The following is a 12,435-nucleotide window of genomic DNA, read 5'->3' on the forward strand; positions in this document are numbered from 1 at the left end:
CGTCTGGGTTGGAGGAATCTGTCCAAACAGACGCTGGGGCAAATTTCACGCCTTGCGTCAGCTGAAGGACACTCCAGGTGACGGCAGAGCAGGAGCTCCGTCGGGCAGGACCCGCGCGGCCGAACAGCGGTACCGTGCCCCGCCCGGGGAGCCGGAGGGCCGGCCCGGCGCCCCTCGCGGCGTTGCTTTCCGGTTCTCAGCCCAAACTGCAGCCCGCGCCGTCGGGCCTTCGAGGGGACGGGGCTGTGGCGGCCCTGCCGCCTTCTGGGGCCGCTTGCCCCCTCGCCTTTCCCGCTGCCTCTGCCTCCCGGGGGCCGCCGTTCCCCCCTCCCCCGCCAGCTCTGTCGCCCCGGGGCTGCTCTCGGGGCCGGGCCCCGCCCAGCGGCTGCCCCTCTCTGCCCGCCCCCCCGGGCAGAGCCGGCGGCGGGAGCGGCGGCCGCGCAGCGTCTCCCCGCCCTCCCCGACCCCCCCGCGGCCGCCGGGCTCGGTCCTCCCAGCTCGTCGCCGGCGCCTTGGCTCCTCCTCGTCCTTCCTCGCGTGATTTTTATCGCGTCCATTTTTTTTGTGCGGCGATAAATAAATAAATAAGGACAGCGGTCGCCCCCCCCCCCGCCGCCCCCCGCCGCCCAGCCCGCGCGGCGCCGCTAGGGGCGGCAGCCGGGCCCCGCGCCCCGCGCCGCTCGGGTGGGGGAGGCGGTGGGGCGATGCGGAGCCCCCTCCCGTGACTCCGGCTCTCCGCCATGCCATGGGTTAGGCGGACTCCCTCCCGCAGCCGAGAGGGCACCAGCCAAGCGAGGCGGCGGCAGGAAGCGGCGCGGCCCGGCCAAGGAGCGGCGGCGGGAGGCGGCGGCGGCGGGAGGCGGGCGCGGCGCCCCGCGGCCCCCTCCATGGACGGCGGCGAGGAATTATGAGCCGCGGCCGGCGGCCGGGACTGGGGCTCGCCCGCTGGGGCTTCCCCCGCTGCGCGCCCCGGGGCGCCGGGGCTCCGCTCTCGCACGCCCCCCCCCGCCTCGCCCCCCCGGCAGCCTCTGCCCCCGTCTCCTGCCCCCCCCCGCCGCCGGCTCCATCCCCCCTCTCCCCGCCGGGTGCTCGGGGTTAGGACAATCGCGCTCGCCCCCAAACCCCAGCAGTCCCGCGGCTAATCCTGCCCTTTCCCCTCTCCGTCCCCACCCCGCCTCCGGCCCTTCCTCTCCCGGCGCTGCCCTCTCCCCTCCCCGCTCCCCCCCGCTCGCCCCCCGGGTCCCGCCGGCCCCGTCCTCCCCGCTGCCCCGCGGCGAGCCGGCGGCCGGGCGGGTGGGTGCGAGGTCGGGGCCGCCGGCCACCCCGCCCCTCCCCGGCGGGGCCGTCATTAGGCTGCCGGTTGATTACAGGGTATTGATTTGTATGTGCTTCTCCCGGCGCCGGCGGCGGCCGCTCCCGCTGGTGCCGCCGCGGCCGCTGGAGTTCGGGCAGCGCTTCCCGTAGCGGCGGCGAGCTCCCACCAAACATGTCGGCTCCCGCCGGGCCCCGGGGCGGCCCCGCTCCTCCCCAGCCTCCTCCGGCTCCTCAGCCCGAGATGCCCGACCTCAGCCACCTCACGGAGGAAGAGCGGAAGATCATTCTGGCCGTCATGGACCGCCAGAAGAAGGAAGAGGAGAAGGAGCAATCCGTGCTCAAGTAAGGGCGGGCGCATCCCTTCCTCGTCCTCCCGGCCCACGGTGGCGGGCGCGGAGGTCTCTTCCCCGGCCTCGGGGGCGGCACGGCCGGGGCGGGAGAGAGGAGCGGGGCGGATGGGGGCGACCAGGGGTGTCCCTCGCCGCCGGCCGTGCCCCGGCGGCCGCTCGGCGCCGGGCGAGTGTGGGGCACGGCGGGGGGCGGGGGGGGGACGGGACCTGCCGCCGCGGGAGCGGGCAGAGACGGGGCCGGGAGGCCGCCGGGCAGGCAGGGCGCCGCGGCCCGGGCTCGCCGCCCGCCTCAGCCGCGCTCCGTGGGGCGGGAGGCGGCGCGGCGGCTCCGGCCCCGCACGCCCCGGCGCCGGCGGGGGCGAGGCGCCCAACATGGCCGCACAGGTGCCGTTCTCACCCGGCGTGTGCCATCGGGAGGAAGGGGGGGGGGGGGGGGTCGAGGCGGCGGTTGGCGCCGCCGGAGGGGGCGGATCGGCGGCATCGGGCCCCGTCCCGCGGGCACGGCGGGCTCCGGGCTGGCGGCGGTGGCCCTGCCCGGCGCTGGCGCGGACGCCCGGGGCGGAGAGGGACCGCCGGGGCCTAGGCTCCGGCCGTCTCGCTGGGTGGGTTTGCCACAGCCGCCATCTTCCCCCGACAACGTGTCTGCCGCCCGCCCCCGCCCCGCTGCTCTTTCCAAGCGTGAGCCCCGGCGCCGGGAGAAGCCGGGCGCCCTGCCTCCCGCCCGGGGCGGGCATGGGAGGCGGCCCCGGCGGCGGCCCGGCTCCGGCACCGGGAGCTGTCCGGGCCGGGGGGCCCGGCTCCGGCACTGGGAGCTGTCCGGGGCGGCAGCCCGGCTCCAGCACCGGGAGCTGTCCCGGGTGGCAGCCCGGCTCCGGCACCGGCACCGGGAGCTGTCCGGGGCGGCGCCACCCCGGCAGCCCCACGCGGGGCTGGGCGTCCCCGGCTCGGCAGCGCGGGGTCCCGTCCTACCGCTGCTGCCCGGGCGCGGCGTGCAGCGCGGGGTGGGGGGGGGCGGGCGGGGAAGCGTGAGCTTTCCCCTTGCGCTGTGCCCCAGCCGAGCGGGAGAACCGGTGTTGGCGCGGCGCTTTCCCGAGCGGCGTGGGTCGTGACCTTCCCTAGGCTGGCTGGGAGGCACCGAGTGAACTGAAGAAAACTGTTCTCCCTCCGTAGCGGAGTAATCACGCTGACTTCTAAGGGCTTAAAAATAAGCAGAGCTACTACTCTCGCGGGCATGACTTTTACGAGTGCGGCGAAGCTGAAGCACTAAGTGGGTTTTTTATACCAAAATGAGTGTTGTGTCCTGGACATGTTAACTGCAGCTGGCCCTTCGCACTCAGTACCCGGAAACTGTCTTCTGGGCTTTAGTTGCTGACTTTGGAAGTCTGTTTCCAAGGTTCATTGCATTATTGTTAGCGTCATAATGAAAACTTCAGGTATCATTTGTGTGACAGCTGCTGAACTGTGAGGTGATCTAAAAACATTTCAATGTCTGTTTAAAAAGACTTTTTCATTGGGTGACTATTTTGAAGAGTATCAGTGTAATGTAAGCACTGGAAATAAAGTGCCATACCCGGTTTTATCACCGCATTTCAGTCTCATGCTATACAATTTGCTTGCTATTGTGATACTTTTATTTTAAAGCAATTTAGACTCCTTTACATTGCTAAATTGTGTGGCGTATCAAAATAAATGCAAATTTTTGTCTAAAATTTCTGCCCTCTTAAAAATCATTAACAAAGAAGGAAATGGAAAATTATTCAAGTTGCAGTTTAAAGCTATAACAATAGCATTATACTTTTAAAGATGGCTCCTGGCAACTCTTGTAGCAGGTGATAATATTTATGATCCATTATAAAGTATGATTTCAGTATGATACCAGGATCAGCTTGAACTGTTAAGGTTACAAATGAAGAATAAACTGTTCTCAAGTAATCACCAGGTAAAACCAACTTAAGAAATGAAACAGAACTGTTTTCATTTGTAATCTTCAGAATCTTGGAAGCAGACATGGACAAAAGAATGGTCTTCATCAAATGTAAAGATAAACTATAAACTTCATGTGGGGTTTAGTTTCTCATTATGTCTCACTAAAGCTTCCTCTTGAGTTCTGTGTAAGCTGTGAGGGAAATGGTATGGCATAAAGTTTATACACAGAGGACAGCCTAGAACAGCTCTCTCAGGAAAATGCTGTTGTCAGTGGAATTTGGATAGATGGCCCACAATATTTTACAGGATACTGAGAAGTGATCTGGTGTCAGATGAATAACTCAACAGTTTCATTTTTCTTAAAGTGAAGTGTCTCCTTGAACCACCAGGTACATGTTTACTTTGAAAATATCTACAGATTTATTAAGCACAACCCTCCACCAAAGTCATACCAGAGCTTGTTCTGCATTTTTAGGGAACTATTACTGAGTTTAATTCTCTTGACAGATGTTTTCCTTCTGTCAAGAGAAGAGAAAGAAGAAGAAAGAACCCCCCCCCCCATATTTATATGAATGAACTACTGTTATTGCATAGAGATAAATATAGAGCTAAATCCTGCAGTCTTTGTTCAAGTGTAATTCTCCTCGAAGGCAAGCTCCTTTTGAAGTGGAAGGTATTTTTGTCTGACTAAGCAATAAAACTGTGTCATTTCATTCCGTGGAGAAATATGGGAGGATAAAAAAAGATGCTGAAAACAAGAGTTGACATTTAGAGATATTTTCAGAAGAACTGTTCAAATGTTGTAGAAAGCAGCAAGCATGGATTTCCTCTAATTTTTTTGATAATTTATGGTGACTGAGTGTCAGTATGAATGGCTAGTCCCTGGGCTCTACTTCCTTTCTGCATTCTATTTCTATTTTGTGCTTTTCAAATTCTTATGCTGTGCCCATCACTGTGGTATTTGAGTATCTTCCAAAAGCGCATTAAGTAGTGTGACTCACATCTGTAATGTGGACTATTTATTCTTTTCCTTTCACTCCCTGGGGTAAATATGTGTGGATTTAAAATAGATACATAACTTCTTCTCCTTATGCTTGTTTTACTCTTTTTGGGGAAAGGAAATGCAGATGGTAGTGAGTTGTAATCTGTAGCAACTAATAGTGAACAGGTCAGCACGAATTCTTGCCAGGATTTGCTGGAACATGATGGCATGGAAAGCAGAAGCTTTCCAGATTTGCTCTCTCCTTTGGCCTGGTTTGGTCTGAGAAATACGCCTAGCTACAGTTGTGCACTGTGTTCCTGTGGCGGAGCTTCTGCTTTAAAAAGGAGGATGGGCAGCAAACTCTGCTCCTTTGACTGCCTCTCTTCTGGAATTTTTGGGACCCTTAGAGTGCATTTTGAATGTCATGTACTAAGAAAGTGCCTTCTTGACAAGGTTATTGAACATATATTTTGCATAATATTTAATACGCGTAATGCATGACACTCAGAGAAAATGAATTTATGTCTGCACACTGGGTGTAAGTCCTTCTGTTACAGGAATATTTACATGTTTTCAACTTTTATCTTTGTGGCTGTTTTACTCTCTTGGATATAGCATAGAACTTTTGATCATGGCTTTTCCTTTACATTATGCACATCCTTCCTCTTGTAAATTCTAGTTTTGTGTGTGTAAGCTTTCTAACAGATTTTAGATAGCACGTTTCCTCCATATGGATTGATTTATGGGATCAGTCTTGTGCTTTTTTACTTTTCATTCGTACTTTATTTCTCTATCAAAGGACTGGCTTGAGAGGATGCACACAGAAAAAAAATTTGTAGAAGATGACATTATTTGTAAAGACTTATGTTTCAGCCTATGTGATGTGCATATACACTTTCCTACTTGCAGTATCATGAGTTTCCTGCTCCTTTGCCTAGCTATTCTAAAGACAAAATGCTGTCCTTGTAAAGTCAGACTCGCAGCTCTGAAAAAAGATGCATTTCAAATTTTCACAGGTATGGACAGTTTGGCCCAGTAGAAGACAAGTTTTCTGAAGAGAAATTTCATTATGAAATCACCCAGCTTTTCATATATTTGCAAAGCATCACAGGTTTACCATGAGGTCCTTATAAAAGATCTCTTTTGTATGTGTGTGTGTCTGAAATCAACTGGCATTGTCATCTGTTTTATCCAGGGGAAGAAGACAGGTGGAAACACGGTGGCCTAGCTAGAGAATGGTGGTTCTCTGTTAGCCACCACTGGCAAGTCCAGAGTAAGCTTTAGGAAGGTACGACTCACTGCAGGCTTGCGTGTGCTCGATTGCTGTGTTGGTGATTGTACAGCCGTGGTAAAAATTGGGTAGCTACACTGACTGAAACAAAAACCTCTGACAAGCAGACCTCAAAGAAGCTAGGCTGTGTGGGCTCTGGGTGGCACTGGGGGTGAGTGAGATGTGGGGCAGGATGCTGGGCCTGGGGGAGAGGAAGCAATAGATTGATAGCTGTGAGTCATAGCAGTGTAAATATCCACCTCACAAAGCTATTGTACTGCTTTATAAATAATTATCCTGCTTTATAAATAATCAACTCTGATTTAAACTGCTTTAAAAGTATTGTATGTTTAGGATTTGGATTTCAGGGCTGGAGGAATGAAAGAGAAGTAGGTGGTGATTATTGGTTTTGTTTTTGGAGAACAGAGATATGTATATGGGAATTTCCAAAGTTTATAGGATAATGCAAAAAGGTTTGCTTTTGGCTAGATAGTAAACTAGGACTCCAGGCAATGTTAGTTGTTCAAGTTATGCTTCCACAGCTACACTGCATTTTATCTGAATCTGGAGTGCTGATCAGAACAGTCCATCGCTACACCACTCATCATTTTGCTCTTGTTTCTATGTATTATAAAATAAAAAACTGTCAAGGCGACTTTAAAAGTAATAACTTTATGCAGTGCAAAATAAGTGATAGTGGAAGTTATACAAAAATATATAGTTGAAGAAGATAGTTGCCTCTGCCCTGCCCTGCCCTCTTCCCTGCCCTTTTCCCTTCCTACTACCTCATTCTCTGCTCCCTCCCAATATTCTTTATCATCTCCCCTTTCTTTTGTTTTAACAATTTGTACTGCTTTTTGGGCCTCTCTCAAAATTGTCATTATTCCTTAGTTTTCTCCCTTACCACATGCTTGGGCATTTTATACTCTAAATAATACTCGTCAGGATGTTATGGCTTGTACCATTTGCTCTTCAAGAAGACCCAGTGTTTACAACTGTCCTCTAAAGCATCTAGCACACTTCTGGGCACTGTCTACAAATAACAGCAGTAGTACTTCCTCTTAGTGACTAAGCAGAATGTATTTGGAGATTATACAGACTGGCAGTTACACTAATTACTGGGATTGCTAATGTCAATGTTGAGTAAAATTTCAGAAGACTGCAATGGTGCTGATGTTCCCTCATTCAAAAAGTTCAAGCAGGATGGGTTGGATGTAGAAAGGCTTGACATCATATGGGGCCAAAAAATAGAAAAGTTGATACGGGATTTAGTTAACAAAGAAGCCAAAAAATAGATATTTAACACCAGCCAGTAGGTGCTTTCTGGAATCTTGTCAAATAAATCTGCTTTTGCATTCTTTGAAACAAAAAGAAAAAAAACATTTAATTTTACCTCTTAAAGACTAGAGTGTAGATCATACTTTAAGGCGCTGGGACTGTATCCTAGAAAGTGGTGGGTGACTGGGTGAAATTCAGTGGTCTCTGGAAGTGAGGTTAGGGGGCTGAATGGTCCATTCTGGATTTTGTCTGCATGCATCTGTGAGCTGGGTAATGTCTAAATAACTGAGAATGTCAAATAATTGATTTTTCCATTGAAACAACAGTTTAATTAGTGTATATACTGTAAGTGCAAAAATACACAGGAGTGATAGGTTACTACAGAACTGATATAAAATGTGTTTCTACCCTGCCAATGAAGTTTTAAAATACTTGTAGCATATTCAAAGTTCCATAATAAGGAGGAAAAAAGTAATATAATGGTTTGAACTTTGAAATTTAATCCACTGGAATGTGAAATTAGCCATATATATAAATGTTCAGTTTTCATCTGTAAGGTAGACTTGACAGTCTTGGGAATTTTCTTCACCTGAATGCCACCTCTCAACCCTCTGCTTTACTGGCTTCCTTAAAGTTTTACTGTTGTATTGACAGTCAGTCAGAAGGCTGTGAAAGTTTCTGAGTCCATTAGGCCTACCTTTTCCAAGAAAGTTTTTTTTGTGTGTTGCCACCTTTCCTTTTTTCTGAACATCTTCTCTGATGGCTTTTTTTGACAGGAACTTCAGGAAATAAAACCCAAAAGAACACAAGAAATGATGAGTTATGAGCTATACTTGTTTGACTGCAACAGATATTACACCTTAACAATGAGCTTTGAGGTGGGGATGATTTTTTGAGTTAAGATTAGGTCATGTGGGCTGTCTTAATCATAAGTCTTACTATATCATGGTTAATAGCTACAAGTTATCATAGACAACCTAATGTCTTTAAAAGTGAACAACAGTGAGTCTTCTTAATTTAGACTCATAAGCAGGAAGAATCTCTTTAAATACTAATTGTTTAAAAATGGCATTCAAAACCAGTTGTCTTTCAGGCAAATTAATTCATATTAGAAAATTTAAGTTCAAATCAAACCACATTGTTTTCAATGCTTACTGAGTTTAGACTTTGTCTCTTTTGCAGGACTATATGTGGTGTAACAGGAGGAACTGTTATGTCCTTGAAGTATAACTGTCTGTTGAGGGTATATTATGCTTCAGTAATAAGAACAGTTTACATCTAATCTGGTAGTGCTTTTGTAAACTCAGTAAACTCCAGCAACCACACCTCATGATTTGTTAAACTTCTGGCGATAAAATAAAACTACAGAATCAGTGCTGTGCTGAAAAGCTGCTTCTGCATGATATTATGTTTGACTGTTTCCTCATGTTATTTCTCCAAGGTATTGTCTTGAAGCTGTGAAGGAATCAGTGAGGACTGAGATTATATGAGTTAATGTAATGGTAGAAGATTGTATAGGGGAGTAGTAGTGCATTTAAGAAGTTAATACATACTGGTTTTGGAGAGTAAGAGTTCAAAGTAATTTATACTGTTCTCTGCTGTTTTCATTGAAGGTGGAAGACTGTTCTTTTATAGTCTTGAATTCAAATAGCAGCTTTCATCACATTTCCCTGCCTAAATATGTTTGCAGGGTGATCTTAGTTGCATTTTGATAAAATGAAATTAAATTAAGGCATTTTGATAGGATAGGAGTTTATAATAGTCTACTTTAGGTATCCTTTGGAGTTTTGAAGTTTTGATGTGAGAGCCTAAAGAATATCTTTGATTTAGACTATAAACTCTTTTAATAAAACCATAGTGAGACATCCTGTTTGTTCTAGCAGCAGTTAGTGAGAGCTGAACTTGTGTTTCAAAACAGTCCGAGTGCTTCTATTTAGAAAATTCACAAAAAAAATCTTTAAATTTCAAATAAACCATAAAAAAGTTATTTTCTTTTTACTGTCTCTATGGGGTTGGTTCTTTCTTCTTAAATCTCATGTGAAGTTGTTTAAATGCTTCCTGATAACTTACCATTTCTTTATTAACATTACTGTTTTTAAGGTGAATGGTTTCTTATAGCAAATATTATATTGTATTTGTACATAGAATATCTCACAGGTCATATACCATTACTAGGTATTTGATATAACATGGCATTTTGGTTCTATGTATTTGTGAGGGCAGTCTTTCTTTAGAATGTGTATTATCTTAAGCATACGAGGCACATCAAATGTTTTGACCTTTAAATAAAATTGTGAGTTAGAAGTAGTCAGCCTTTTTTTGAAAATGTTTTGCAACCATCTTTCGAATAACTTTTCAGAAATGAGTACTCCAGTGTGGCAGCAAGAAATCTTTTTCCATATACTGTTACTCTAACTCTTGTTGCATTTATACATTTTTCTCTTTACAGAAAGGATGAGTGAGGAGTAATGCTTTTAAAGCTGTTTAAAGCCCAGATAACACGTAGAATAATAGAAAATAGGGCTGGTTTGGACCTCAAGAGGTCTTCCAATTAATCTTTTGCCTCGAGGTATGACCAACTATAAGATAGCAATTCCTGACACTTATTTGTCTAATCTAGCGATTCCCAACTGTGAGGGCCCACCTAGCCAGTGAAATAAATAGGCTTCATGGCCGAGGCAAGGGCACATAACAGATGACACACAGAATTCGAGCTAATCAGCTCTGCAAGAGCTGTGCTGCCTACATAGCAGAAGGTGAGGAGTGGGCCAAACAGGTCTTAGGGTAAAGCTCTTGAATCCAGTATCAAACTTACAGTTTTTTCAAATTATAGTTTACTAGTGAAAAGTATGAGAACAATGAATCCAACTACTGACCTCACCAGGGATGGAGATTCCTTGAACTCCCTAGGTAATTTGTCTCAGTTACTCAGAGTTATTATCCTTACCATTAGATTTTTTCCCCTACTATTAAACCTAAATCTCTTTCTTGCCATTTGCTACTTACTCTGTCCTCAATGGAAATGCAGAGCAGTCTGTTGCTTTTCCATTTGCAACAAACTTTTTTATACATTTCATAAATGTGATCATATCTCCTTCTGTAGATTCTCATCATCTGCTTTCTGTAGACTCAACAGGTCATATTTTCTGGACTTTTGACCATTCTTGTTGCTGTTCTTTATATACTTTGTAACTGATCTTTTTTGAAATACAGTGTCCAAACCCAGACACAGTATTCCAAATAAAAATGTATGGGGACACCACAAGGATAACACCATTTGTCTTGCACAGAACACTTTCCTTGTACAGTCAGTGTCATGTGTGTTCGGGTTTTCTGTCGTGATGTAGCATTATGGACTCATGGTCAGCTTGTGATCTACTACTAAACCTTCAACACGCTTTTCTGCAGAACTGCTGTTGAATCAATCAGTCCTCATTTTATATTTTGAAGTTGATTACTTCAGCTATGCATAGTGTTTGTCTTCATCCCCGTTGAGTTGTATTCTGTCTGTATCAGATGCCTCATATGAATTTTGCATTAGAGTGCTTAAATAAAATGCACAAACAGCCCTTGGAGCAAGAACAAGGATTTGCCTCTAGAGAGTATCCTAATCACAGAGCTATTTAGACTTTCTCTTGCTTGTCCATACATTTACATTCCTGACTGCACAGTTGCAAAACTTCACTGGTAGGGTGCAGAATAATCTTATTCCAGTTTTGCCCATAGCTTGTTCGTTAGGGAAGAGAGAGCTGTGTTCAAATCTCCTTAAGCTGAGAGGGTCTACAACACAGGTCTTGCACCTCCTTGGAAAGACACAACTGCTACACTATTGTAAGGGTAACAGTTATGTCCTCTGCTATATTTACTCAGTCCATGGAAGCTGTTGGCTGACTTACTTACAGCAAATTTGACAAAAAAGTTGAGGTCCCAAAGATACTTAATTACTAAGGGTCTAGTAAGTAGGTGGGTAGTAGAAAGGGATTGTCCATCCTTCTAACTGTGGAAAAGTCTGCTCATGCCATGTTACATATCAAGGAGTCCTCATAGGGGAGAATCAACCATAGACATCAAAATAAATCAATCACGAGCTGTGAGTCCTCACGAAATCAGACTTCTTTAGGTTCAGCACTCATAGAACTGCTTGGTTAATGAAAATGATTGCCTCGGTTTTGGTATCTTTTTCATTCCTGTCTTACAACATTTAGAGCTTGGGTTAAGGATTGAGCCCAGAGAATCTCTGGGGTTCTTCTGACCAGATGTGAATATCTACAATGTAGGACGTCTACATCTGAAATCGCTTGGATTCAATTTAAAGCAAATGGAAATAAAGAGGTGCCTTTAGGATGTGATCCATCTCATCTTAAATTAGACACTCCAAATAGGCTGAATGAATTGCAGAGCCTATTTCTGGCTATGGACTTAAAAAGAAGATAAAGTGATTGTGTCAGATGTAGAGGTCTACCTTGCAGACATCTTGAGCTAGGTAAGCTGAATCTCACCCTCAGAGTTCTGCCTTTGAGAGTAACTCTTCACTATTTGGTCTTATAAGACTGTCATAGCCACTTTCCCTACTGGCACTGACTTTTACGGTTCTCTAGATTTCTCTAGAAGCCTGTTTGTCAATCTGCGTCTTTTGCTTATATTTCAATCAATTATTAATTAGGGCATGCTCATTTATCCATATCTTTACTATTTGAGACTCACTGCTGGGAACCTGAGTATGTTTCCCTTCTAGTCCAAGGTTATTCTCAGGATTTGGTATATCTTTTATACTAAATTCAGAAAGTCTTTGAAGAACGAGTTCTAAAAGAAGTCCTTGGAATACAAGATCTTTCCAGCATGTGGGTTTAAGCATACCTATCAACAAAACTACATTGCAAAGAAAATCTACATGCCATTCACCAGTAAGAATTGTTAGTGGGTATTTTAAGCCAGAAGATAGAATCTCATAGCTGAAGCTAGTCTGATTGCTAGATGAGAAGATACAAACACCGGATTTGTCTACTACTTGTAAACTTAAAACAGTGTAGCATTAAGACCCAAAGAAAACTCTATAAACTCAATTTAAGTTGATGATTTCTTTTCTTAACTCACATACTATCTCTCTTTTGCTATGTATCAACGGAAGTTAGAGAGATTTCAACATATGCTTTGAATATCTTCTATGCTTTAAATTTCTTCTTTTCTGCCAGTTAGCCATTGCTTTAACAATATTTGTTTAGCTACTGTGTATTTACAAGTTGATAGGTCACTTTTGATAGTAGTCTGTTAAAAACATACTATTGAATTGCTATGCATTCTGAATTCAGCACTTT

The 12,435-nt window shown here is 46.3% G+C and overlaps 1 protein-coding gene across 40 annotated transcripts in view; it reads left to right on the plus strand.

Annotated features, from left to right (window-relative positions):
- The first annotated feature begins 472 nt into the window (after positions 1 to 472).
- The window catches only part of RIMS2 (regulating synaptic membrane exocytosis 2), a 493,527-nt gene continuing 481,564 nt past the window's right edge, over positions 473 to 12,435 (plus strand). For 21 of the 40 annotated variants that reach the window (XM_052787004.1, XM_052787036.1, XM_052787038.1 and 18 more), the window contains exon 1: positions 474 to 1,656. In XM_052787004.1, the coding sequence (XP_052642964.1) occupies positions 1,487 to 1,656 (170 nt within the window). In that variant the 5' untranslated portion in view covers positions 474 to 1,486. Of the gene's footprint in view, positions 1,657 to 12,435 lie in introns of all 40 variants that reach the window. The other 19 variants (XM_052787010.1, XM_052787033.1, XM_052787035.1 and 16 more) reach the window with 5 other exon arrangements.

This window comes from Harpia harpyja, chromosome 5 (genome assembly GCF_026419915.1).
Source record: "Harpia harpyja isolate bHarHar1 chromosome 5, bHarHar1 primary haplotype, whole genome shotgun sequence".
Taxonomy (NCBI): Eukaryota; Metazoa; Chordata; class Aves; order Accipitriformes; family Accipitridae; genus Harpia; species Harpia harpyja.